The sequence below is a fragment of the Myotis daubentonii genome, chromosome 16 (assembly GCF_963259705.1).
Source record: "Myotis daubentonii chromosome 16, mMyoDau2.1, whole genome shotgun sequence".
Classification (NCBI taxonomy): domain Eukaryota; kingdom Metazoa; phylum Chordata; class Mammalia; order Chiroptera; family Vespertilionidae; genus Myotis; species Myotis daubentonii.
Genome location: NC_081855.1, coordinates 20,976,070 through 21,001,604, shown reverse-complemented (window position 1 = coordinate 21,001,604; position 25,535 = coordinate 20,976,070). Strand labels below are relative to the sequence as shown.

Genomic DNA, 25,535 nt, shown 5'->3' with positions numbered 1-25,535 from the left:
TTGTTACGCATGGTAGCTGTATGCATGAAGGCGTGCCCTCACCCATTGGTAATAATGAGGTAAACACATGCACCCAGAGAACACACACATACACATGTGCATGCACGCACATACACACACAAACTGCACAGAGCCGATGACTGGCATGAAGTGCACACTTGATATATGTTTATTGATTTGATGGGTGACAGGAGGGGTGGAGGTGGAAGGACGTACGACTGCAGGAGGCAGGATTAAGATCACTACAAAAGGAAGATCATTAAAAAAGTCTTGCCACATGGCGTTAGGACGTGGTTCTTCACTTTCATTTGAACAGCAATAGAGCTAATAGGTTTGGAACTGGGATGTGTCAATGCAAGATGAAGTCACTCTGAAAGAAACCTGACTCTGGCCGAGCTGGGAATGGGACCGGCCTTCCCCACCTTCTCTGAGGAAGAGTAAATGACGTGACCCCAGACCACGCGGGGGCGGGGGGAGATAGAAAGCACGAAGCAGAGTTGGCATTTTACACCAAGGGAAGCATTTTGCTCTAAAAGGTGTTTGTCTGGGCTTCATCGACCTTTACTCGCAGTAACACAAGATCAGAGAAAACAGGGCGCCACATGTGTCCAAGAGGTTCGTCACGCGTGATGTTTAACAAAGTCAGCAAAACCTTGAAAGCAAGATCCCTTCCTGTTAGGAGATCCACTTGGGGACGGGGAGGGTTGGATGGGTATCTCTTCCCACGCACCCAGCAGCGCTTCCCTCAGCTCATCCAGCGTAGCCGAGGAAGGAGCCTGGGCAGGCGCAGAGGGGCCAGGCTGCTGAGAGGACACAGGTGTCCCCCACACACACACCAGCGACCGTGTGCCATCCTAAGGCCCAGTGTTGAGAGCCTTAGGGGTCCCTCACTTTTCCCCGAAAACAGCAGGATCCTTGAAGACCTCCGCATCTTCTGGCTTGAGGGACCCTGCAAAGTGCCTCAGATGGACCTCCTCGTGCTGAGCAGGCTGCCTTTCTCGAGTGCTTGCATCTCTTAAAAGGGGGACCAGGGCAAAGTTCTTCCAGTGTCTCCCTGAAACTAAAGGGTAAAACATCATTATTGCCTTGGATGCAGCAAAACCATAATAAACCAACGATTACCAATCTCCAGATAAAGGGCCCAGGCGTGCCGGTGCCTCCTGAGGCACCTGAATCGGAGCCAGTTCCTCTTGCCTCAGCTGCTCAAGGGGCCTCATCCTCTCCGGCGGCTCCTTAAACTCGCTCCCTCCGCCCCACCCTGACTTGCTTCATGAGTGTCCACTCTCTTTCCTGCCCATGTAGGAGGGAAAGCAGATCTCCACAGAGCAATCCTGGGGCCTGCCCCACGACCTGCTCCACACCAGGTCAGGTATAGGGTGATAAACACAAGCCAAAGAATCAAGGTTTGGTCGAGGCTCCACCTGGCCATGGCAGATTGGGAACAATGCCAAGGGAACCATCGTGACACTGGGCCTCACGCGGGGATCTCACATGTGGCCTGTAATTCCAGGAAGCTCCTGAAGAGGACCCATCCTCATAGCCATCTCCAGCTCCGCCACCGCCGAGAAATGACAGGCAGGAGAGAAAGCTGTGTGTGCACTCCTTCCACCTGCCAGAGCCCTGGTCAGCCAACCCCTTGGGTGGCCACACCTCCCACCCCCAGACCACGATTCAGGTCCTTCTACTGGAGTCCAACACTGGCCACATCTCAAAGGCATCAGGGATGCTGGAGGCTGGGCCTTTTGTGACTACTCCAGCTTAATACTTCAGGTCCCACTGGCTGCCACAGGCCTGTCTCTGAACCCCAGTTTGACACTAAGCACCAATCGCTGAGAGACAATCCCTTGGGGAACCCAGGGATAGAAGCAAGAGAGCATTATTGGGAGATAGGCCAGATGCTCACTGAGACACCACCTTCTGGCTGACTAGGTGGTAGGGAGACCCTGCCTCAGGGACTGCTTAGCCCAGCTCCAGCTCCAGGGCCCTCAAAGGAGGTATGGGTTTCCAGTGCCCACTTCCCACAGTCCTGATGCCAAGACCCCCTCATGTGCTCGCCCTAGCTCAGTTACTAGCTCAGTTCCCTGCCTCTGTAACGAATAGACCAATTAACAATTAAAGACAAGCCTGGCTGGTGTAGCTCAATGGTTGAGCATCGACCTATGAATCAGGAGGTCATGGTTCAATCCACAGTCAGGGCATATGCTTGGGTTATGGGGTCAATCCCCAGTGTGGGACATGCAGGAGGCAGCCAATCAATGATTCCCTCTCATCATTGATGTTTCTCTCTCTCTCTCCTTCTCCCTTCCTCTCTGAAATCAATAAACTATACTTTTTAAAAAATTGAAGACAAGATCATCAAGTATTATGAAGTGGCACAGAGAGTGCTTCCAATGAGACTCATGGGGAAATTACAGGACTGCAGGAGGCCCTTGGGAAAACTGATGAAGCCCTTGAGTAGTTTTCCAAAAGTAAGTTTCTCGATAATATGATTTCCACTTCCAGTTCTGATTGTGTCTAGTTCTGAGCCAGCCATCCTGTTGTAAACAGCCATAAAACTGGACAAAATAGATGCAGCAAATGCATGCCTTATGTTTTCAGTCATGCATTGGACAGCAGAAGTAAAAAACTGCAATACTGAGAGAAATGAAATTCCCAAGGCGAGCCCCATGATTACCATGACATTTTGCTTAGGGACAAGTTCGCTGACTGTGGTACAGTGGGTTGGAGTCCAAGCAGAGCAGGGCAGTGCCTCTGAGCTGAAGCAGCTAGAATCTGTGGGGCAGGGTAAGGCAAAGAGGAAGAAGGGAATTTGGGTGTGGAGGGCCACAGTCCTTGGCTTCGAGCTGAGTTGTGATTGCACAGGGTGAGACTGCAGTGGTCTAACAGAGAGTACCACTATGAGGTTGAAAGTGGGACAGGGACGCTAGAAGCTGAGCAGTACTAAGGGATAGTGGAGGTCCAGCCCAGCCAGAGTGGAGAGACCTCCTCAACACCCCTTCTCTACTCTGAGAATTGAGCTAAAATACCAGAAATACCCTACTTACTCTGCATGACCTATAGAGCAGGGTCTACTCAAGACCCACCCAACAAAGCCAAAACCAAGCCCTTACAAGCTCCTCAGTGGAAAGCTTGGATGTCCAGTCCCACAAGATTTATGGAATTGGAAAAAACCTTGAGTGTCCTCATATCTAACCCTACAAAAATTCAAGGTGATTCATGAGTAACTGAACTGCCAACTAGAACAAAAATCCAATAAGTCTCTACAACATATCATCTGCAGTACCCAGTATACAATTAAAGGTTACTAGATATAAAAAGAGACAGGGAGCCCTGGCCAGGTGGCTCAGTTGGTTGGAGCATCATCCTATACACCAAAAAGGTTGGGGGTTCAATTCCCCACCAGTGCACATACCTAGCTTGCAGATTCAATCCCCAGATGACACGAGTACAAGAGGCAACTGATCAATGTTTCTCTCTCGCACTGAGGTTTCTCTCTCGCACTGAGGTTTCTCTCTCTCTCTCTCTCTCTCTCTCTCTCTCTCTCTCTCTCTCTCTCAAACATATACTCAGGTAAGGATTTAAAAAGAAAGATACAGGGAAATGTGACTCACAGTTAATAATCAATAGAAACCTACCTCAAAATGGCCAAGATGTTGAATTTAGCAGACAGACCATTTAAAGCAGCTATTATAGGGTTGGCAAAAGTAGGTTTACAGTTGTTCATATGGAAAATAATACAATAATTAATAGAGAATAATACAAGAATAAACTGTGTTTCACATACTCACAACTAACTATAAACCCACTTTTGCCTCACACTGTATAGATATGCTCAAAGAAGCAAAGAAAAGTATGGTATTAATGAGGGAACAGTTAAGGAATCTCAGGAGAGAAATTGAAACTATAAAAAAAGGACCAAATAGAAATTCTAAAACCAAATAGCACAATATTTGGAATGCAATATTCATTGAACAGGCTTAATAGCAGTTTGAAGATGGCTGAGGAAAGGGTCAGTGAACGTGAAGACAGAACTGTTTATCAGATTTGAGAAACAGGAAAAAAGAGAAAAAATGAACAAAGCCTCAAACATCTATGGGACTATATCAAATGGTCTAACATACATATAATTAGAATCCCAAAAGGAGAAGATGGAGAGGATAAAGCAACATATATATAGTTCTCCACTGTGATGAAACATAGATGTACAGATTCAGGATTCTCAGCAAACCCTGAGCAAGATAAGACAAAAAAAAAAAATACCTAAACACACCTTATCAAACTTTTGAAAACCAAAAATTAAAAGACTATTTTGAAAGCAGCCAGAGGAAAAATGACACATTACGGCAGGAGAATAACAATGCAAATAATGGGTGACTTTTCATCAGAAACAATGGCGGCCAGACTACAGAAGAGAAACATACTTAAAGTATTCTAATGTTCAAAAGAAAAAAGAAACTGTTACCCCAGAACTCCATATCCAGTGAAAATATCTTTCAAACATAATGATGAAATTGACATTTTCAGCTAAATAAAAGCTGATATAAAACTAATCTATATAGTAAGTCATCACTTAACATGATCGTCAATAGGTTCTGTGACTTTAAGTGAAACAACATATAATGAAAACAATTTTGCCATAGGCTAATTGATATACATATATAAAAGTTAAGTTCCTATAATACTGTGTTTGGCAATAATTTCTTGGATATGACATCAAAATAACAGGCAACAAAATAAAAAGATAAATTGTGCTTTGTCAAAATTTAAAACTTTCATACATCAAAGTATTCTATTGAGAGAGTAAAAAAGAAAACTCACAGAATAGGAGAAAATATTTGAAAATCATATAGCTGATAAAGAATTAATATCCTGAATTGGTAAAAAAAAAATCCTATAATTCAACAACACTAAAACATAATTTTTAAAATGAGCAAAAGGGCTTGAGTAGGCATTTCTCCAAAGAATATCTATAAATGGCAAATAAGAACATGACAAGATGTTCAAATCCATTAGTAATTAGAGAAATGCAAATCAAAAGTGCAGTGAAACACTATTTCACATCCATTGGGATGGCTATAACTTAAAAAAAAAAGGCAAGAAATGTTGGTAAGGATGTGGAAACTTCATGCATTGCTGGTGGGAATATAAAAGACATAGCTGCTTTGGAAAATAGTTTGGCAATTCCTCAAAAAGGTAAACATAGAGTTATCATATAATCCAGCAATTCCACACTCCTACCCAAAAGAATTAAAAGCAACGATTCAAACAAAAATGTATACACCAAGTAAAATCTCAGACAGCTCACGTAGCAGTATTTTCACCGATACATCACCTAGGGCAAGGGAAACAAAGGAAAAAAATAAACAAATGGGACTACATCAAACTAAAAAGCTTCTGCACAACAAAAGAAACCATCAACAAACTGAAAGGGGAACCTACTATATGAGAGAACATATTCGAAATGATACATCTGATAAAGGGTTAATTCCAAAATATTCAAAGAACTCATACAACTCAACACCAGAAAGACAAACAATCCAATTAAACAATGGGCAAAGGACTTGAAAGATATTTCTTCAAAGAGGACATACAGATGGCCTATAGACATATGAAAAAATGCTCAACATCTCTAATCATCAGCGAGATGCAAATTAAAATTACAATGAGGTATCAGCTCACACCTGTCAGAATGGCTGCCATCAATAAATCAACAAATGACAAGTGCTGGCAAGGATTTAGAGAAAAGGGAACCCTAGTACATTGCTGGTGGGAATACAGACTAGGGCAGCCGCTGTGGAAAATAGAATGAAGGTTCCTCAAAAAATTAAAAATGAAACTGCTGTTTGACCCAGGGATCGCACTTCTGGGAATATTAGTATATCCTAAGAATCTCAAAACATCAACCAGGAAGACTATATGCACCCCTCTGTTCATGGCAACATTATTTTCAATAGCTAAGATCTGGAAACAGCCCAAGTGCCCATCAGTAGATGAGTGGGGGAAAAAGCTGTGGTACAACCCAGCCAGCGTGGCTCAGTGTTTGAGCATGGACCTATGAACCAGGAGGTCACGGTTCTATTCCCAGTCAAGGCACATGCTCAGGTTGCAGGCTCGATCTCCAGTGTGGAGTTTGCAGGAGGCAACTGATCAATGATTCTCTCTCATCGTTGATGTTTCTCTCTCTCTCTCTCTCTCTCTCTCCCTTCCCCTCTTAAATCAATAAAAATCTATATTTTTTAAAAGCTGTAGTACATTTACACAATGGAACACTATGCAGCTCTAAAAAAAAAAAAAAAAGGAGCTCTTGCCCTTTGAGACAGATGGACCTGGAGACTATTATGCTAAGCGAAATAAGCCAGTCAGAGAAATATCACATGATCTCACTTATATGTAGAATCTAATGAACAAAATAAAGTGACAAACAAAATAGGTCCAGAGGTATGGATGCATGGAACAGAATAACAGATCTCAGTGGGGAGAGAGGGGGGACAGGAGGAGATTAACCAAAGGGGGGGAAAAATATATATATATATATACATATATATGTGTGCATAACCCACAGGACACAGAAAATAGCATGGGGAAGGCCTGGGGTGGGGCAGGTTTTGGTGGAGGGGAGCAAAAAAGGAAAAAATGGGAGACATCTATAATACTGTCAATAATAATAATTATAAGCCCTGGACGGTTTGGCTCAGTGGATAGAGCATAGGCCTGTGGACTGAAGGGTCCCAGGTTCGATTTTGGTCAGGGGCATGTACCTTGGTTGCGGGGACATCCCCAGTAGGAGGTGTACAGGAGGCAGCTGATCGATGTTTCTCTTTCATCGATGTTTCTAACTCTCTATCCCTCTCCCTTCTTCTCTGTAAAAATTCAATACAATATATTTTTAAAAATAATAATAAATAAATAAAAACTAAAAATGTATGCACCACTATTCGTAGCATTATTCACAATAGCCAAAAAGGATGAAACAATCCAAATATCCACCAACAAATAAATGGACAAATAAAATATGGTATACCATATACATACAATGGAGTATTATTCAGTCAGGCATATATGCTATAATTCCAATTATATAAGGTACCTAGAATAGGCCAATTCACTGAAACAGAAGCAGAAAAGAGGTTACCAAGGATGAGAGAGGGGTGTGCATGGGGAGTAATTGCTTAATGGGTACAAAGCTGCTATTTGGGATAATAAAAAAAGTTCTGGAAATATATAGCAGTGATGGTTGCACAACATTGTAGATATCATTATTAGCACCTAATTGTACACTTTTTAAAATAGTAACAATGGCAAATTTTATTATATATATATACATACCAATATATATATACACACACACACCACAATTTTTTAAAAAGACTAAAAACAAAGAATTAGTGAGGGGGTGTACTTATAACTCAAAATGTGCTCAATGTAAGGTAAGTTCGCTTCCTTTTAAAGTAAGTATATTCAATTAGACCTTTAACGTCTACTGTTAAATGTCTACCATTAACTGTCAAAGGACTTTTTTCTGGTAGTGATTTTCTGCTCAAGAGCTATCCTTCCCTCCCCTGCCTGCCTGGATGTGGCCACACAAGGTGAGTGTTCGCCTGGCCCTGTTGGTGCCCAGAGGCCTCACAGAGCTGAGTGCAGACCCTGGGGGTGAGGCACGGGCCAGAAAAGACAGGAAAGCCCACAGCGAGGCCAGCCATCCAGGTGGCTGGATGTGGGCTGAGCTGCTGCCTCTGAGGCACTGAGGACAGGTGCCTGGGCGGGTGCCTGGGCATGGGGAGCAGTCGGCGGTGCAGGTGCACGTGAGAGCACGAAAAAGCGCCTGTGACGGAGTGTGAGGGTGATTGACACTTGGGGCGATTCCAGCACCTGGCCTGTGGGATGAGGAAGTCCTGCAAAGAGTGGGGGCAGCCAAGGCTCCACCTACCAGCATGCCCAGCACCCCCCCCACACACACACACACACACACACTCACCTCTGCCCGAGCGCAGGGAGAAGCTCAGGGTGCGCTTGATGCCCTCGCAGTTGCCCGGGTCTTCATTGATGATGCCCACGTTGGTGTTCCAGGTGGTCCAGTTCACCTCGTCCACCCTGCAGGCGAGGAGAGGGGAGAGCAGGGAGCTGGCGGCCTGAGGGCAGTGGCCAGCTTTCCAGGTCGAGGGCTTGGGCCCACAGGCCAAACCCAAGAAGCCCAGCAATCAGGATGGGGAGACATAGCTGGTCGGGGAGGGAGGGGAGACAGGCCTGCCTTTTTGGGCACCACCCTGGAGATATGTTCTCAGACCACACCTTCGGCTCCAGGGACTTTAAATATTGGATTCTTGGTTCGGTCTCTAATTACCAGGTGACCCCTTCTGGACACCTCATTTTCCAGGATTTAATGCCTGGGTCTCACCAGCTGAGATCTAAGGTGGGCCCACTATGCCCACAGCTGAGCACAGGGGCAGCTCCTGGACCCATAGCTGGCTCTGGGTGAGCCCCCATGCCCGCAGGTGAGCCCTGAAGCAGGCCTCTATACCCCTGTACCCACAGCTGGCTCTGGGCGGGTCCCCAAAATCCACAGCTGGTCTGAGCCTCCCAGGCTGTGGTTCCTGCCTGGGCTTTACCTGAAACACCACCTGTAGTCATCCTTGCCGTCAGGCGTGTACCCCACCTGCAGCAGCTTGCCTGAGCGGAAGGCCTTCCGCATACACTTAAGGAAGCTCTTCTCCGTGTCCAGGATGGTGATGGCTCTCTGCAGGAAGACACAAGGGCAGAGGGGCAGAGGGCTCATCCAGGGGCCACGCTGGCTGCCGGTGCTGCCGAGGTCAGCCTCCCCCAGGTCTCTCCCGGGCCCGGCACTTAGGAGCAGGACCTGTGCCCTCTGCACAGGCTTGTTTCCGAAGCCCTGTGGTCGCCCCTCCACAGAAGGAGCTCAGCCCGCCCAGCCCCCACCCTGTCCGGCCTGCTAGTGAGTGGTGAGGCCATGAGTGAGGCGGAGTGGCCCAGCCCCAGACCCTTCCCTGCGGAGCCCGGGCCACAAGGGGCAGCATAGTCGAGGCTAAGAACAGAGCCTCGAGTGAGAGACTGCTGGGCTGGCTCCTGGCTGGGCTGGCTCCTGGCTGGGCTGGCTCCTGCCTGGGCTACTTACTAGTTGCCCTAGACACAAAGCCCTAACTTCTCTGTGCCTCATGCCTCCATCCAAAACGTGGGGGTAGTGAGCACCCACTTCAGAGCATTGCTGTGAGGATTAAACGGGAGCATGTAAGTGCCCGGCACAGAGTCCAGGCTACTGAATGAGAATGATGCTGTTATCATTAGCGGGAAGGCAAGCGTGGACCAGGGGTCTCAAAAGTGTCGCTGTTGGGGCCTGCCCCATGGTAGCTGCTCTGCCAGACTATGCTCTCTGGTGCCCACCCTCAGCCAAGTTCCCCTGAGATGGGCACCTCATGGATGGGGCTGAGCCCTCTGTCTCCTTCCCTCAGGGCCCCCCCAGCCCACAGGAAACACCGAGTCTATGAACACAGGCTAATGACACTGGGCAGGGGAACCCAGAGGAGGAGCCAGAGGGAGGTGACTGAGGGAGAGGCTGCCGCCCGATCCGGGGACCTGGCTGAGCTTTCTGCTCCTCCTCAAACCCTGCAGGGCCCATGCGCCCAGCTGACGCCCGCCTGCTGCACACACCCCACCAGCCTGCCCACCTGCAGTTTCCAGATGTTCTTGCTCTCCTGCGCGATCTTGTTGACGGTCTCCCCCATGAGGGCGATGAGCATGTTGAGCAGGAGGATGTAGGTGAGAATCACGTAGGCCAGCAGCAGGATGATGAAGACGGCCTTGAAGTCGTAGTTCTCGGTGAATTCCAGGTCGCCCATCCCGATGGTGAACTTGAACAGCTCCAGACACGTGGAGTATAGGCTGTTGTAGGAGCTGTCGGGTGGCCGGCAGCCAGGCCCCCGCCACCTGTGCGATGTGGTCTCAGCCACAGAGTCGTTCTTTCCGTCCTCAATCAGTGTCACCACCGCTGTAGGTCATGGGGAGGGAGGGGTGCAGCTGAATGGGAGCCAAGACCTCAGGCCCCCCCAACATACACACCGACTTCCCCGGGTGGGTCTGCAGCTGGGACACTGGCTATGCAGCACACCTTCGTTTGCTTTGTTTGTTTTGGTAGATGATAGATAGATAGATAGATAGATAGATAGATAGATAGATAGATAGATAGATGCATAATATGCAAATCGACTAGATGCGGAATGACCAGTTGGCTATGATGCACACTGACCACCAGGGGCAGACGCTCAATGCAGGAGCTGCTCCCAGCCCACAGACCCCGATTGCCCAGTGGAGAACCAGGAACCGGGAATTGGGGGTGGGTGGCGGCTGATGGGGGTGACACCGGGCCCCAACAGCCCTGCCAGTCGCCCCACACATAGAGGGCGACCACAGCAACGGTGGCAGGGGGCAGAGCTGGCTTCCAACAGCCAGGGAAGATCAGCCCTGATCGCAGGCCAGGCCTAGGAACCCTACCCGTGCACGATTTCATGTGACGGGCCTCTAGAATACATATATATACATATATATTTTAGAGGGATCATCGATCGATGCCTCTTGCATGCCCCCTACTGGGGATCCAGGCCGAAACCTGGGCATGTGCCCTGACCAGGAATCGAACCAGTTGAGCATGCTTCGGTCTCTAATTACCAGGTGACCTCTTTGTTACTGGGTCAATGCTCAACCGCTAAGCCACACTGACCAGGCACACACCTTTGTTTAAATGTTTTAAAAAGCACTCCCTTCTTCAAAACTATCAGAAAATGGTCATAATACTATTTGGTTACAATAAGAACTTTATTACCCTGGTCGGGTAGCTCAGTTGGCTAGAGTGGCCTACCAATATGCCAAGGTTTTGGGTTCAATCCCTGGTCAGGACACGTACAAGAAGCAACCAATGAATTCATAAAAAGTGGAACAAATCAATGTTTCTCTCTCCCTTCCTCTCTCTCTCTCTCTCTAAAATCAATAATAAACTTTTTAAAAGAACTCGATCATCTGCTATGAAAACATTTGTTAAAATAAATATACAAATCTCTCTGTACAATGTAAGTACAGTCAGCTTTGTGCAGTGCACCGCCTGCTGAACCTGACATGGCAGCCCTGGACCCACACCCGCTGTCTCAGTCACACCGTGTGCCTGCACCTCTGAGAGGGCCAGAGCCACCTGGGCCAGAACCACAGGCTAAGCAGCCACACTCTGCACTCCTCTGTGGGAACGGTAGTCCAGAGCCCGAGAGCTTTTGTTGCAGCTGTGCCTGTGGTTACTGCATAACCACTATCTAACCCATAACCAGTATCTGACCCATAACCAGTATCTGATCCATAACCACTATCTAACCTATAACCAGTATCTGACCCATAACCTATATCTGACCCACATGGCTTCATCCCCTCCTGAGGCTACTGAAAACAGGGCCTTCAGATCAGGGCCAGGAGCCCACACCATTCCCTCTCAGTCCAAGCTCCTAGTTAAAGCTGCCCATGGCCCTAGCTCTTTTGGTTCAGTGCACAGAGCATCGGCCTGCAGGCTGAAGGGTCCCGGGTTCGATTCCAGTCAAGGGCACGTACCACGGTTGCAGGCTCCCCCCTGGGCCCTGGTCAGGGTGCATGCAGGAGGCAACCAATCGATGTGTTTCTCTCACATTGATATTTCTCTCTGTCTTTCCCTCTCTCTAAAAATCAATGGAAAAATATCCTCGAGTGAGGATTTAAATGTAAATAAATAAAATAATAATAATAAAGCTGCCCATGACTCCCACACAAAGATTTCAACATGGGGTGCAGGACAGGGACAATCACGTGTGAACCATGTAATAGCGGGACTCAGATGAGGATCAAAAAATTATGTGGGTGTGTCAAAAGGGCACAGGAGCCAGCTTAAAGGGGCTCCCAATGACAATTTCTCAGACAATTTGAGCATCAAACCAGATGGTGATAAAAGGAGTTATAAGCCATTTTAAAAAGTGAGAACCCATAAAAAGAAGAATCTATTCTATGAAGCTATATTTAGGTAGATAAATAAATATGTGTAAATGGAAAGTTCTCCCTTATACCAGCAAATAAATGTGGAAGGAATGATGGAGTTAGGAAACCATTATTTTGACAATCATTGGGATTAGTTGACTCGGGTGTGAATAAATCAGTGGATGCTAAAAGAATTGGATGAAAGTTTGATGAGAATATTTACATAGCCTCAAAGCCCCGCCTCGAAAATAACTTATCAATCACAAGGGGAAAGATAAGAATCTGACTGTGGGAGAATCTGGCAGACCCACCAAAACAAAACAGTCAAGGCTAACATCACCAGGAATGGGACACGCAGACACCGTGGGGCCCCCAATACAAGGCAGAGGAAGACACGCCTCACTTCCTTGAGAGGCTGACCAAGAATGCACCCCTGGATCTGACCACGAGGAAATGTCAGACAGACCCAAACCGGGAGCCATTGTAAAAACTGGCCTTGACTCGTCAAAAATGCTAAGGTCACATAAGACAAGGGAGAGCTGAGGAAGTGCTGCAGATTGAAGGAGACTAAAGAGGCATGACAACTGAATGGAGTGCATGATCTGGGATTTTCATTCCTGTGAAAGACGTAATTAAGCCAAATTAGTGAAATCTGAACAAGGTTAGTAGATTAGCTAATAGTACTGTAGCAATGTTCATTTCCTGATTTTGACCATTATACTGTGCTTAGAGAAGAGAATGTCCTGTTGTTTAGGAAATACTATTTTGTGGTAAAGGCTGATCTTGTCTGATCATAAAAAACTTGCTCTCAATTTTTTTAAGTGGTGTGTGGGGTATGTGTGTGTGTGTGGCAGGGAGAGAAAGTGATAAAAAGAGTGACACATTTTGAGGAATCAGGATAGAGTGTAGAGTGTTATTTGCACTATTCTTTTTAAAAAAAACAAACAAACTTATTTTCCTTAAAAAAAAAAAAAAAAAAAAAACTTAGCCAAAATGTAGCTAGCCTACAAGCAAGTAGCACTTGCTACCTCAAAAATTACTTAAACATTTTAGGAATAACATTTCCAGGTTCTCCTGCCCATTTCAGTGTGTTCTTTGTCCATCCACTCTGCCATCTGTAAACACACATGCCAGTGGGTCCCTCCCTCCCAGCCCCTGCAGAGTCCTCAAGGAGCTGAGGTGAGCAGAGTCCCTTCCCCCACCAGCCCTGACCAAGCCTGTTACCTGTGGAAAACCCGAACAAGAAAACAAGGTAGACAAACATGAAGCGACACAGGTCTCTCAGGATCATCTGCAGGAGAGAGCAGCTTGTCAGACGAGTCCAGGCCCAGGCAGGGCCGAGGGTTAATGTTCAGCCCACGTGGAACCCGAGCACGTGCAGGAAGTGTGTTTGGTGGGTTGTAGCTCAGGGGTCATTTAGGAATCATCCACAGCTCCCCACACCTGGCCTTTGTCCTGGCGGCAAAGGGGGTCTGTCTGGTAGGCAGAGGGTCAAGTTTTAGGGAAGCTCCCAAACCCGGGTCAATTCCAGATTGCCTGATTGGGGTGTAATTAGCTGGGGAAGGAGGTCTTCAGCCAAACCAGCATCTCCTCCGACAATACAGAGAGGATGGATGAAGTTTGTGGAACCGGGTCCCCCATTCCCATGAGGGAAACGGGATCTGTGGAGAACCCCCTCGGGCCCTGACACCCACCTTCTCAATCATGACGGCATAGATGCCCATCTGCTGGAAGCCACGGGTGTAGTAGAGCATGTTGGTCCAGCCCATGGCCAAGGAGAACACCATGGAGGCCACGTACTCCTTGCGGCGGCAGAAGTACAGCACCACCGTCCCCAGCATGAACAGTGACTGCACAAAGCTGAGGGTGGAGCGACAGGAAGCGCTGTCTAGGGGCACCCAGGAGGCCTGGCAGCCCCACAGACAGGAAGACCTCAGCTGCCTGGGTCTCTCCTCGGAGGCACAAAGCACAGGCCATGGTGGGAGGTAGCCTGGCTGTCCTGCCTCCTTTAGGGCATGGTTCTCAGTGGGAGCAGTATTGCCCTGACAAATGTTGGTTTGGGGTGGGTTGGGGAGTGAAATCGTATGCTCTTTATACAGAAAGCACAGATATAGATAGAGTACGTAAGCCACCATACAGTATATTTCTGGTATTAAAATTTTATGGGAGGGGCAATTGTAAAAAATATTATCTAAAAAGGTTGAGAAACACTGCTTTAGCCCCAACAACCTTCCTGCCCAGTCCCCAAGAAAACAGCCTCACGGATAACAGAACCTAGGAGGTTCCTACGCCCGTGAGAAAGGACAGGCCATGCTCTCCTGGGACACCACAGGTAGAGTCTGATGGTCACACCCTCAAACACAAGAGCAGAGCCAGGGAAAACGTCCCCCAGCCCCCTTAGGCTAGTGGACATGCCCACGTCAGAGCCCAGGACAGGGTGGACGTCTGGATGATGCTATGGCAGAATCTGCTCAGTGGTCCCTTCTTTCCCTATTCGCCCCAGGCTTCCTTGCTCATCATGGCCTCCTCCTGAGAGCTCCCCCGGCTGCACTAACACTGTAGACCACAATGACCACCTCACTCCCACTGTGTGAGGGAACCCAGCAGAAAGCTGCCACTGTCCCGAGGGAAGTCTATTAAAAACGGGTGTCAATAAACAGGCCCGTCAATTGAAGGTCTGTCGAAAAGAGAAACCCCTGCACTTGCAGAACCTTGGCCAAATAAGAGCTGGTGCCAGCTGAAGTAGGGAAAGGGTTGCCTCGGGTGGAACACAGAGTCCCCATATATGGATTTTGGAAGCCGGGAAGCAGTGGACAAATGGAAACTCACTTAGTAGACCAAGAAAGCCAAGTCTGAATCATAGTGAAAGCTGAGAGCCAACTCTTTTAACCAAGGATTCTCAAAAAGCTTAGGGGCCTCTGGAGGGGAGGTGATAAGGTGCCTAAAATAAGAAAGAGTGGAGCTTTTGTTGCTGAAGACGGGGGTTTTGGATGCAATTTAATCAAATACCAGTGAAAGCAAAAGGATGGGAAAAATGAACAAGGGTGCATCTGACTCAGACTATAAACCACATGAGCCCGTGAAACAGGTCTGGCATCCCCTAGCACCTGGTCCATACCTGGCACAGAGTGGACCCTCAGTATTCATTCACCCCAAAGCGTTTATTAAGTGCCTTCCATCATTCATTCGATAGGTTGTGAGGTCCTACTATGTTCCAGGCTGAGTGCATGCGAGAGAATGAGTGAGAACTGACTGCTGTCACCTCAGGACTGGGCCAAAAGATGTTGTCTGCTACTGAGGCATTACAGCCAAGGGGTCACTTACAAAAGTATCTCACTGTAGCTGTCCACAAACAAGGACTTCAGTGACGGCCGCCTCTGCAGGAAATATTGAATCTGCAGGTAAATAGACAGAGTGAGGTCCCAGGAAAGGTTAGCTGTGGCTCAGTGGTGAGCACCCAGACTGCTTCCCAAATGGCACCACATGGACCGGACCGTGGGAACGTGTCCACGCAGAGGTTTTCGAGGGAGGGGGAGAGCATGGGTCAGGCGAATGGGGTGATGTTACGTGACTCGGTCAGGAGAGAGTTGCACAAACAGAGAGTGCAATGACAGCTATAGCTGGAAGTAGAGACAGGAAGGAACATCGCCAAAAGTTATCAACTGTGGTGCTTGAGTGACGAGATTGGGCAATTTTTTTCTTCTTTTTTAATTTGTGCTTTTTCCCTAATTTTCTTTAAGTATGCATTACAGTAAAATTTCTTTAAGCAGATTAACCAGTGCTCTCCCCTCCCTGAAAACATTATGACTGATGCCCACCGCCCTGCTGAATGCTGGCCGCTCTAGGAGACCCTCTCCAGGACACCCACACACTCCCTACCCTCCCACCTGTTGATCCCGGGTTTGCCACGAGTGCTTTTTGCCTGTTGCAAAAAAAAAAAAAAAAAAAAAAAAAAAAAAAGCTACTGCAGTGGCTTTTATTTTATTATAATATAAACTATGAGAGTGAAAATAAAGGTAATTGTTTCCGTGAAGACAGAGTGTGGAGATTTGGAAAGATTCTTTAAAGGTTACTTTAAAAAAAAAAATGGATGGCCGAAACCGGTTTGGCTCAGTGGATAGAGCGTCGGCCTGCGGACTGAAAGGTCCCAGGTTCGATTCCGGTCAAGGGCATGTACCTGGGTTGCAGGCACATCCCCAGTGGGGGATGTGCAGGAGGCGGCTGATCGATGTTTCTCTCTCATCAATGTTTCTGACTCTCTATCTCTCTCCCTTCCTCTCTGTAAAAAATCAATAAAATAAAAAAAGGAAAAAAAAAATGGATGTAGCTTAATTAAGGGGGGAAAATCACAATAATATCAAATTCTTTGTACATGTGACAGTGATCCTACATTCAAAGAAAAGACTGCTCGTATAATCAAAGGATGGCCAAGGAATGTGCATCTATGAGTTTTCAGTTAAAATAAAATGGCTCCAGTATACCCGTAGATTTCTTTCATGGTTCTGAGCTTTAATGGACTGTTTTGATTAATTAAGCAACTACCAATCGTGATCTATCGCTTAAGAGGCTCCCCCTCTACTTCTGTAATTAAATATTACATTCGGTAGCGATCCCTGACTGTATCCAAGACTGACGGCCTGCGGGGACCCACCTATGGACGCCCACCCTTCAGCCCTGAATGCCTGGAGCCCTCAGTGCCTGGTCGGCTTTTATCTTCACCTCTGCATCCCTGGGCTCCGCAAGCAGGGCCATTTCCTGTCCGAGGAATTAAGCAGTGAGGGAGCACTGAGTGGTTCCCCTGGCTTTTTGTTTTGGTGACAACGGACATTCACAGTGTGGAAAAGAATGCTTACCCCTCGGAAAAAAAAGTAGACTCCCCCTGATACAGAAAGAATCTCTCCAGTGACTCGGAAATAGTCGCCAACAGTGTATCGCAGCTTAAAGGGAGGCTGCAAGGTGCAGAGAAGTTAGTGACTCCATTCACTCATTCACTCATTCATTCATTCGACAAACATTTACCAGGTGCCAAGCTCTGTGATTAAAACCCAGCCCCTGCCTGAGAGGCTCAGCCTCCATCAGGAGAGACACGAATAAAAACAATACACTATTCTGGGGACACACATGTGGACGCTCCTCTGTGAAACCTGATTCCCAAAGTGGCGGCTCCAGGTGCCAAGTAGAGCGTCGTTACAGTGCTGTGCTGTCTCTCAGACAAGTCGAAGCCCAGAGTCCCGCTGGGAGGAGGGTGATGGCAGAGGTGGAGGCACCCTTACAGACCCAATGCCACCAGCTTCCCGCCCCTGCCAAGGACTGGGGTGAGCCCTGGTCTCCCAGAACTGTCAAGGTTTCCCAAGGAAGGTGGAGACATCCCCCATGGGTGTGTCATCCTTGTGTTTCAGCCACCATTTCCTCTTAGCCTCCCATCAATGTTTCATAAGCGCTGGTTCACTAGTCTATCTTATTTTCACTCCTCTTTTCTCTTAAAATGAAGTCATTAAATGGCCTTAATAGGTAGATAGAGATCAGGTTTCACCCAACGAGGAAGTTGAGTTTCTAAATCAAATTTGCAAGCCAGGCATCCTGGAAATAAAAGCAACAAAATTAAGTGTTTGGGTATTAATTCAGAAACTCGAGGGAGTCTATGTTTCCTGCAAGAGGGAAAAAAATCTGGTCTTAAGCTGACCTGATGGATGGCCCAGGGCCTGGCACAGAAGTGCTCAAAGGTAGACACCCAGGGAATGGATAATGAGCAAGGAGTGAACAAAGGTGGGCGGGTAAGCATGATGGCAGTGGGCTTAGGGCTTATGCCATCCCAGGACCCTGTGGACACCCGGCTTCGGGGAGAGCTACTTCCTGAGCCCTAATTCCTGCATCCTTTCTAACCTAGGACTCCCCCTGTGCAATCAGGGAGGGACCTCAGCCACACAGAACTAGGAAGCTGAGGGAGCAGCAGGGAACAGGAGAGAGGGCAGGTTTCCAGGACAGCCTGGAGAGCAGGAGAGGAGTGCAGGGCCCAGCCTGGGTCTGGGGTCCTGAGGTTCATCTAGGAACGCCCATCCCCTCTCCCCACACCCCACGCCGAGGCCCGAGCTCAGGCCGCACCAAGCCGTCCACAGGCCTGTAGTAGGCGGCCGTGGTGAAGATGATCATGTACAGGCAGTAGACGAAAAAGTTGAAGTAGAAGATGCGCTTGACAAATCTGTCCCACTTGTCCTGCAGGAGTCGGTTCAGCGGCTCCACCAAGAGCATGTCATGGCGATTCTAAGGGAAGCAAAGAGAGGTGAGGCTCACTCCCCACCAGGAGCCACCTTGAGCCTCATCAGCCGAAGGCGCTCCTCACACCCACACCTCTGCACAGGACCCACCATGACCACACCCTCGGCCCACAGAGCCGCTGAGGGTCACAGACCTGACCCGGCAGGCCCCTCTCGGCCTCGTGCTCCTGTGTGTACAGTGAGTGAGGGGGGAAACTGCACACATGGCCCTAAGTGCCCCTGACACCCAAGAACTAGCAAGTGTTGCCCGACATTCTATGCCCATTACCTTTAATAACTCACTTCTGAGCACCTACATCCTTATTATTCCCACAATCATGGGAAGAGGCTGGCACAGGCAGAGTCTGGCACGAGGCTGCTCGGGGAGGGGCTGAGGGCAGGTATGAAGAGGCCTCTGGGTTCTCACATTCCCAGGCTTGGGTCAGGCGGGCTATCCAGGCAGAAGTGGTATTGACCAATGCATGAGACTGAAGGCAACTAGACCAGTGGTCCTCAACCGTCTGGCCCTTTAAATACAGTTCCTCATGTTGTGACCCAACCATAAGATTATTTTCGTTGCTACTTCATAACTGTAACGTTGCTACTGTTATGAATCGTAATGTAAATATCTGATATGCAGGATGGTCTTAGGCGACCCCTGTGAAAGGGTCATTCGACCGCCAAAGGGGTCTCGACCCACAGGTTGAGAACCCCTGAACTAGACAGTCTCCGCTGCAGTGGGTGGGGCTGTGCCTGGGACATCATCATTACACGTGTGCTTTGGGGCAAAAGTCTGGTACCCAGGAGATCTCTGTTCAAATTCAAATATCCCCGGATGGAGGAGCCAAAATCAGGTCATCCCAGCCTCGTCAGACTATTGAGCCCAACCCCCCATCCCTAACTTGAGCTCCTCCAAAGAGATCCTTGTTCAGTGTCTTGAGTAACTTTGGGAATTGGAAGCTCCCTGCTTCCTCAAGAAGCCTGTGTCACCCCCAATAAATTCAATTTTAAAAGTTACAACAATGAGAGAGCATTTTTTGCCCCATTCACTTGAAGTAGTCTTAAAACAATAAAAAGATTGACAATACCCAGGTCGGCAGGGCTAAGGGCAGCTGTGTACCTATTGATGGTGGCCAAATGCATTGAAAAAGTCTTTTTGGAGGACAATTTCACAGTAGCTATTAAAATATTAAAATGTACATACTTTTTGACTTGGCAATTCCAACTCCAGATATCTTTCATAGAAAAAATCTCAAACCCGTGCCAAGTGGCCTGTAGGCATCGTAGTAACAAAACCTGGAAATAACTCGAACGTCCTTCTACGGACATGTCTCCCCATCCCTGCTGTGGCATACTATGCAGCCCTGTTTTTAAATGCAGCAGACCATGTGGACTGATACGAAATTGTCTGCGAGACACATCAGTTAGTGAAAATATTGGTTGCTCTACATCATGTATAGCATGACCCCATTAGTGTAAACAAAAGGAAGTTGCCTGCCTGTATGGGATAAAAGAAGGATTCTTTCTGTCTGTGTACTTCTGATTTACCTTGTTAAGGGAATAGCATTGTATAGTGTTTGGTGATGAAGGAAAACATTCAGGGGGAATGAATGGGTTGATGAGGCTGCAGGGCCTAGACCCCCGGGCAGCGGGTTTTCAGTGATGAGAACACAGGGAGCCACCCCAGGGCGGGCTGAGGGCTGGGGTGTGGTGAGACCGGAAGCCTTCCTGGCCCCAGCCCCGGCCCACTCACAGGGGTCTCACTGCTGCTGTAGGCGATCACCTCCAGCACCGAGTTCTTCTCGCAGGTGTCGATGCAGGACAGGTCGTAGAGGGAGGAGTGCACGGGCCCGTAGGCCCACTCGGTGAACTTCCGCGACAGGTGCCTGCACTCCGGCTCCTGGATCTCCCTCTGGAGAATATAGGCCAAGACCTGCCATGGGAGTACAAGAGCCTGTTAGAGACCAGCCTGGTGCCCGCCACAGGCTGTGTCCCCACTGGCCACCAGCTCTGCTTCAGGAATAATCCTCTTCCCAGCCCAGCTGGAGACCCCACCCAAGCACCTACCCCCTTCCAGCAGTCTCCTGCAGCTACATCAAATGATCACACCTGGCTGATCACATCCATTTTACCCCCGATGCCCAGGTCCCAGCACCCCACCCTCTCCCCGTGTCTTGTTGGTGATACTCAGAGTTAGAAATCAGAAATGGTGCCCTGGCTGGTGTGGCTCAGTTGGTAGGAGCGTCATCCTGTACACTGAAAGGACATGGGTTTGATTCCAGGCAGGGCAATACCTAGGCTGCAGGTTCAATACCCCGTTGGGGCATGTTTCTCTCTCACATCGATGTTTCTCTCTCTCTCTCTCTCTCTCTTCCCCTCTGTCTAAAAAATCAATGATAAATGTCCCAAATGAGGATTAAAAAAAAAAAGAAATGGCCACATGTGGACTTGGGTTGTTAAACACACAATACAACATACAAAGAAGATATTATAGAATTAATTGTACACCTGAAACCTATATAACTTTATTAGCCAATGTCACCCCAAAAAAATCAATTTAAAAACATAAATAAAGTTCACAAGAGCCAGTAGTTTAAACAAATAAAAGCATCTCTTGTGATAATTAGATTAAATGTTTATGTTTACATTTAGGTTTGCTTCCGTGAGACAGCAAATGAGTCTAAGAATGGAGAACTTTTTTTTTTTTTAAACCATTTGCAGTGAGAGAAAGCAAATCAGTAGCTGTGTAGAGTGGGGAGGGCAAAGGGACAGGAAGACTAACTGCAAAGAGCAAGAGAGAACTACTGGGCAACAGCAGTGCTCTGCATGTTGATTGGGGTGGTGGTTGCAGCTGTATTACACATCAAAACTCATCAGGCCGAGTACTTTATGTTGTTGTTGTGGTTAATCCTCATCCAAGTATACTTTTCTATTGATTTTGAGATAGAGTGGGAGAGAGGGGGAGAGACAGAGAGAGAGAAAAACATTGATGTGAGAGAGACACATCGATCGATTGCCTCCCACACACGCCCTTCAGTCCACAGGCCAAGGTTCTATCCACTGAGCCAAACCAGCTAGGGCCAGACCAAATACTTTAAATGTTTCCATTTGTTTGATGTAAATCACAGCTCAATAAAGTTGCTTTAAAACCATTAAAAAAATGAATTAAATGGCCATGTGTGCAATGCTGGGTGCTGCTTGGCTCTCACATTTCCCCTGGCTTACTCTACCCCTGCTGGAAGCCGATCCACCCTGGCTGCTTGAGGCAGTCTCTGCAGGGATGTTTCAAGGGACCTTGAAATGGGGATGAGAAACGCCCTAGCCTTTGGAATGGAATGGATGGGATTAAGATCAAATAGGATAAATGCAGATGTAAGAGGACAATAGGGGAAGGAACCTGGCTAGGAGAAGAAAGGTTGTTTCCTCAGGTGAGGATTTTTATCAGTAAACCCTTTGAGTGTCAGAAGGGTGGTTGGTCGCTTTGATCTTTGCTTGGAGTGACCTCCTTCAGTTACTTCCTTGTGGCTTAGTGGAACAATAGAGTAACCTTGGAATGGAGATGGGAAGCCCCCTGGCCTTTTGTATAGAATGGATAGGATTGGGACCAAATAGTATAAATACAGATGTTAGATGACAATAAAAAGAAGAACCTGGCTATGATGATCACCTGAACACTGCCTCCATGTCATTCATTCTTCGCCGACTCCGTCCACACCTTTGGGAACCCCTGGACCCACTGGGGCTGGACCCCAGCATACCCCCACCCTACCGGCTGCTGTGACAGCCTCAGGACTGACACTGTGCAGTGTGTGATCACAGGCATGCACAGCGAGGCAGGCAGTCCGCTCCCACAGCACCCCAGCTCCGTGAGGAGCCCTCCCTACCCCAATCTTCCCGCTGCTGGCGGCCAGGGCCAGTGGCGTCAGCCCCTTCTTGTTGGTGAGTTCCTCCAGCTTCAGCGTCGGGTGGAGCTTGGCCCCCAGGATCAGAATCTCGTTGTACATGCTCGTCACAAACTTGGTGTTGTCGGCCGTGTTGTCGGCCACTTCCACCAGCGCGTGCAGCACTGTGTTGCCCACCGAGTCCCGGGCACTGATGTCTGCCGGTTGCCAGGAGTTCTGCAGCAGGAACTTCACGATGCCCAGCTGGTTGGTGCACGCGGCCAGGGAGAGGGGCAGCTCGCCTGCAGCCAGCACAGGCACACAGTGGGCCTCGGGAATAGACAGCCTGGGCCCTGCACCATCCAGCCTGCCTCTCCCTCTGTCCACCATCCACCCCAAACCCCCCTCAGCAATCATCACTAAGTCACGGGTCTGCCACCTGGTCTCCCTACCGAAGTAGAAGCCAGGCCGCCCTTTGGTTTTCTTAAAGAAGTCCCCATTGGCTGCAGCCTGGACGTCTGCCCCGTTCTCCACCAGGAGGGTCACCAGCGCCATGTTCCGCCTCTCGATGGCGATGTGCAGCGCTGTCTGGCCTGTGGAGGATTCGTGCTGTTGGCTTTGTGCTCATGTCCTGTAGGGGGTGCCCAGACAGGTGCTGGGGAGGCCTGGGCAGAGAGTGGCAGATGCCCCCCCCACCCCCCACCCCCGGTAGAGGAAGCCAGGCCAGGAGCCCCTGAGGGAGCCCCTGAGGCAGGACTAGAGAATGGGGACACCACACTGGAAGCTGGAAGAGTCACAACTGCCCAGGGATGAGGAACAGCAGCAGAGAAGGAAGCCACCAGGTCCAGAGGTCAGGAGCAGCAGGCCCTCCGAGGGGAGGGCGGGACCCTGAGCACCAGGAGGAACCAAGCCAGCAGCTGGGGGGCAGGGACCCCAGGACCAGGAGATGGCGGCTTGGTGGCTGGGACAGGGAGTAAGCTGCTCAGAGGCTTGCTGAGGCTCACCGGCACCCTCCTGGCCCCAGGAGGGCTGGTGGGAGCTGAGCCGCCCCCGCCCCTCACCCTTGTAGTAGCTGTCTGTGTAGCTGGCGTTGACCAGCTCCGTCAGGCTGTCCGTCTGCCGGGCAATCTCCAGGAGCAGGGGGATGGTGCTGTTCTGCCCGTCGTGCAGGTTGAGCATGGCCTTCAGCAGACAGGTCTTCCCCGTCTCCGGGTCTGCAAGACAAAGTGAGGGTCAGAGCAGGTGGCAGCGGGGGTGCGCCCGGAACCCACCGCCTCCGGGCCCACCTTTGAACTCGCTGTCCATAAGGTGCTTCTTGCTCTTCTGCAGGAAGAGCAGCAGGCTCTCCAGCTCCTCGCAGTTATTCTGGGCGACAGCTTCGAAGATCTTCCTGCGGTCATAGAGCTTGAGCTTCCGCTCGGTGCCAGCTGGGACGGAGTCCTGGGATGACTGCCTGTGGGCCAGAACACACCCTGGTCTCCTACACTGGGCCCCCTGGGGCCTGAGGCTTTCGGAGCTTGTCAGGGAGCAGGACGAAACCCCAAGGCACTCCAAAAGGAGAAGACACATGATATACTAGTAAACCCACCCCTCCATCGAGGTGACTGTCCAGGAAGCGGGTGTAACAGGGAACAGGGGGTGCACGAGCCCCCATTCTGTCCCCACCCTGCCTGTAGGCACCATCTACAAGCATGTCAAACTCACGGCCTGTGGCCCACCGACCAAAGCTGTGACATGCTTGATCTAGATTTTAGAACGTCTTTGCTGCCACCACTTCCTCCAACAGGCAGGCCCCTCGCTTCTCTGCCTGCTCGGGAGCTGGGGCTTAGAAGGCAGTCGCCTAGAGGGGCTGGACGCAGGGTGTGGCTGGCTCCAACTAACTCAAAAATCGTCCTCACGCTGGCCTTGGAGGAGGCCGGAGGGCTAGTGGGCCCCTCGCTGGAGCTGTTTTGTACTCTCTGTCTAAAAGCATATCCTGTCCTTAAGCTTTCTGGCTGGAAATCCAGGAGTCTGGGCTAGTGAGCATCCCAGGCCTGGACCCCTGAGATCAGCCAGCAGCTAGGGATCCGCATGTATGCCAACACCCCTTGGTGACCACTCAAGGTCCTAGAACAGTGATGGCGAACCTATGACACGCGTGTCAGAGGTGACACGCGAACTCATTTTTTTGGTTGATTTTTCTTTGTTAAATGGCATTTAAATATATAAAATAAATATCAAAAATATAAGTCTTTGTTTTACTATGGTTGCAAATATCAAGAAAAATTTCTATATGTGACACGGCACCAGAGTTAAGTTAGGGTTTTTCAAAATGCTGACACGCCGAGCTCAAAAGGTTCGCCATCACTGTCCTAGGAGCACAGATGCTGGAATAGACGACCTCTGAAGGCACCCAGGCCCCCAGCTCTATGATGCTCAGCCCATTAGCTGGAGCACCACGTGGTGTCTCCAGGGCTGGGGCCTGAGCCAGCTGAGCCAGTGGGCTCCTGGTGGGGAGGGAGCCGGGCTCCAGGTGCTGCTTACCTGGCACAGGTGGGGCCATCCCCAGTCTTCTGGACGACAACCACAGGACTGACTGTGATGGCCGGGCATGAGGCTGGCTGCCCTTCCTCGTAAGAGCAGTCCATAGGAGAGGCCTCCTCCGAGTCACACTTCCCAAAGAGCCGGCTGCGGCTCTTGGCCGTGGGGAAGATGCTGGGCTTGGCCGGAGCTGGCCTGGAGTTGGGGTCTCCCTCCAGGGGCTTTGGGTGGGAGTCTTCTTGTGGCAGGTCCTCAGACTCCCCTGAGTCTGAACTCCCCCATTTCTTCATCCTTGTCCAAGAGGCAGCCTGCGGGCAACCACCAAGATCGGGTTTGTTCCCAGCTCAAGGACTGTACGACGCTACCCCCTAACGACCCTCCTTGCAAAGTGCCCCCGTGAAGCAGGGCATCCCAGAGGTCCAACGCGGCTGCCCCGGGCCCCCAGAATGGAAGCTCTCAGAGGTGCTGTACCTCCCACCCCAGAGACCCAGTAACAGCCCCAGGGGCATCAGCCTCTGGGAGTGGACGGGCCTCAGCTTGGAGGCAGCAAGCACTGAGGGACTGGATGGGTCACTCTGAATGCAGACGATACCACTGCTCTGCATCCCTCCGAGATCAGATAAGGGAAACAAGGGGAGTGGCTGTCTCTGGCTGTGCATTCAGGCCAGAGGGCCAGCTCAACCCCAAAGAGCCGAGCAGTCTTGTCATGGAAACAGGGTGGCTGGCGGACATGTTCACATTCCGGTCGGCACAGGCCCTCCTGCCCCAGGCATCCCATCCTCACTACGCCCTCCCCTGCCTTGGCTCTTCCACCTGGCTGCTGCAACCATTCAGTTTGTAGAGGGGTTTTTTTGTGTTTGTTTTTTGTTTTGCTTTGTTTTGGTCG

General features: G+C 49.5%; 1 protein-coding gene across 1 annotated transcript; it reads right to left on the bottom strand.

The window, feature by feature from the left end:
- Positions 1–202: 202 nt before the first annotated feature.
- Positions 203–24,939, bottom strand: TRPV1 (transient receptor potential cation channel subfamily V member 1). The gene is made up of 15 exons (XM_059668231.1): positions 24,653–24,939; positions 23,416–23,582; positions 23,191–23,343; positions 22,582–22,722; positions 22,133–22,431; positions 20,002–20,181; positions 18,097–18,255; positions 16,848–16,943; positions 15,319–15,389; positions 13,689–13,854; positions 13,219–13,285; positions 9,681–10,000; positions 8,607–8,734; positions 7,976–8,091; positions 203–1,060 (listed from the first exon to the last, which is right to left on the bottom strand). Exons 1-15 carry the CDS (start codon positions 24,937–24,939, stop codon positions 888–890), a joined length of 2,523 nt encoding a protein of 840 aa, XP_059524214.1. The 3' UTR covers positions 203–887.
- Positions 24,940–25,535: the final 596 nt, after the last annotated feature.

Excerpts from the sequence above, each read along its gene's own strand:
- TRPV1 (XM_059668231.1), bottom strand. The coding sequence starts at position 24,939 with ATGAAGAAATGGGGGAGTTCAGACTCAGGGGAGTCTGAGGACCTGCCA. Across the intron at positions 15,390-16,847 it reads TCTACTTTTTTTTCCGAGGG|ATTCAATATTTCCTGCAGAG; the intron begins GTAAGCATTCTT and ends ATTTACCTGCAG. Across the intron at positions 10,001-13,218 it reads CTTGTTCGGGTTTTCCACAG|CGGTGGTGACACTGATTGAG; the intron begins GTAACAGGCTTG and ends CATGACCTACAG.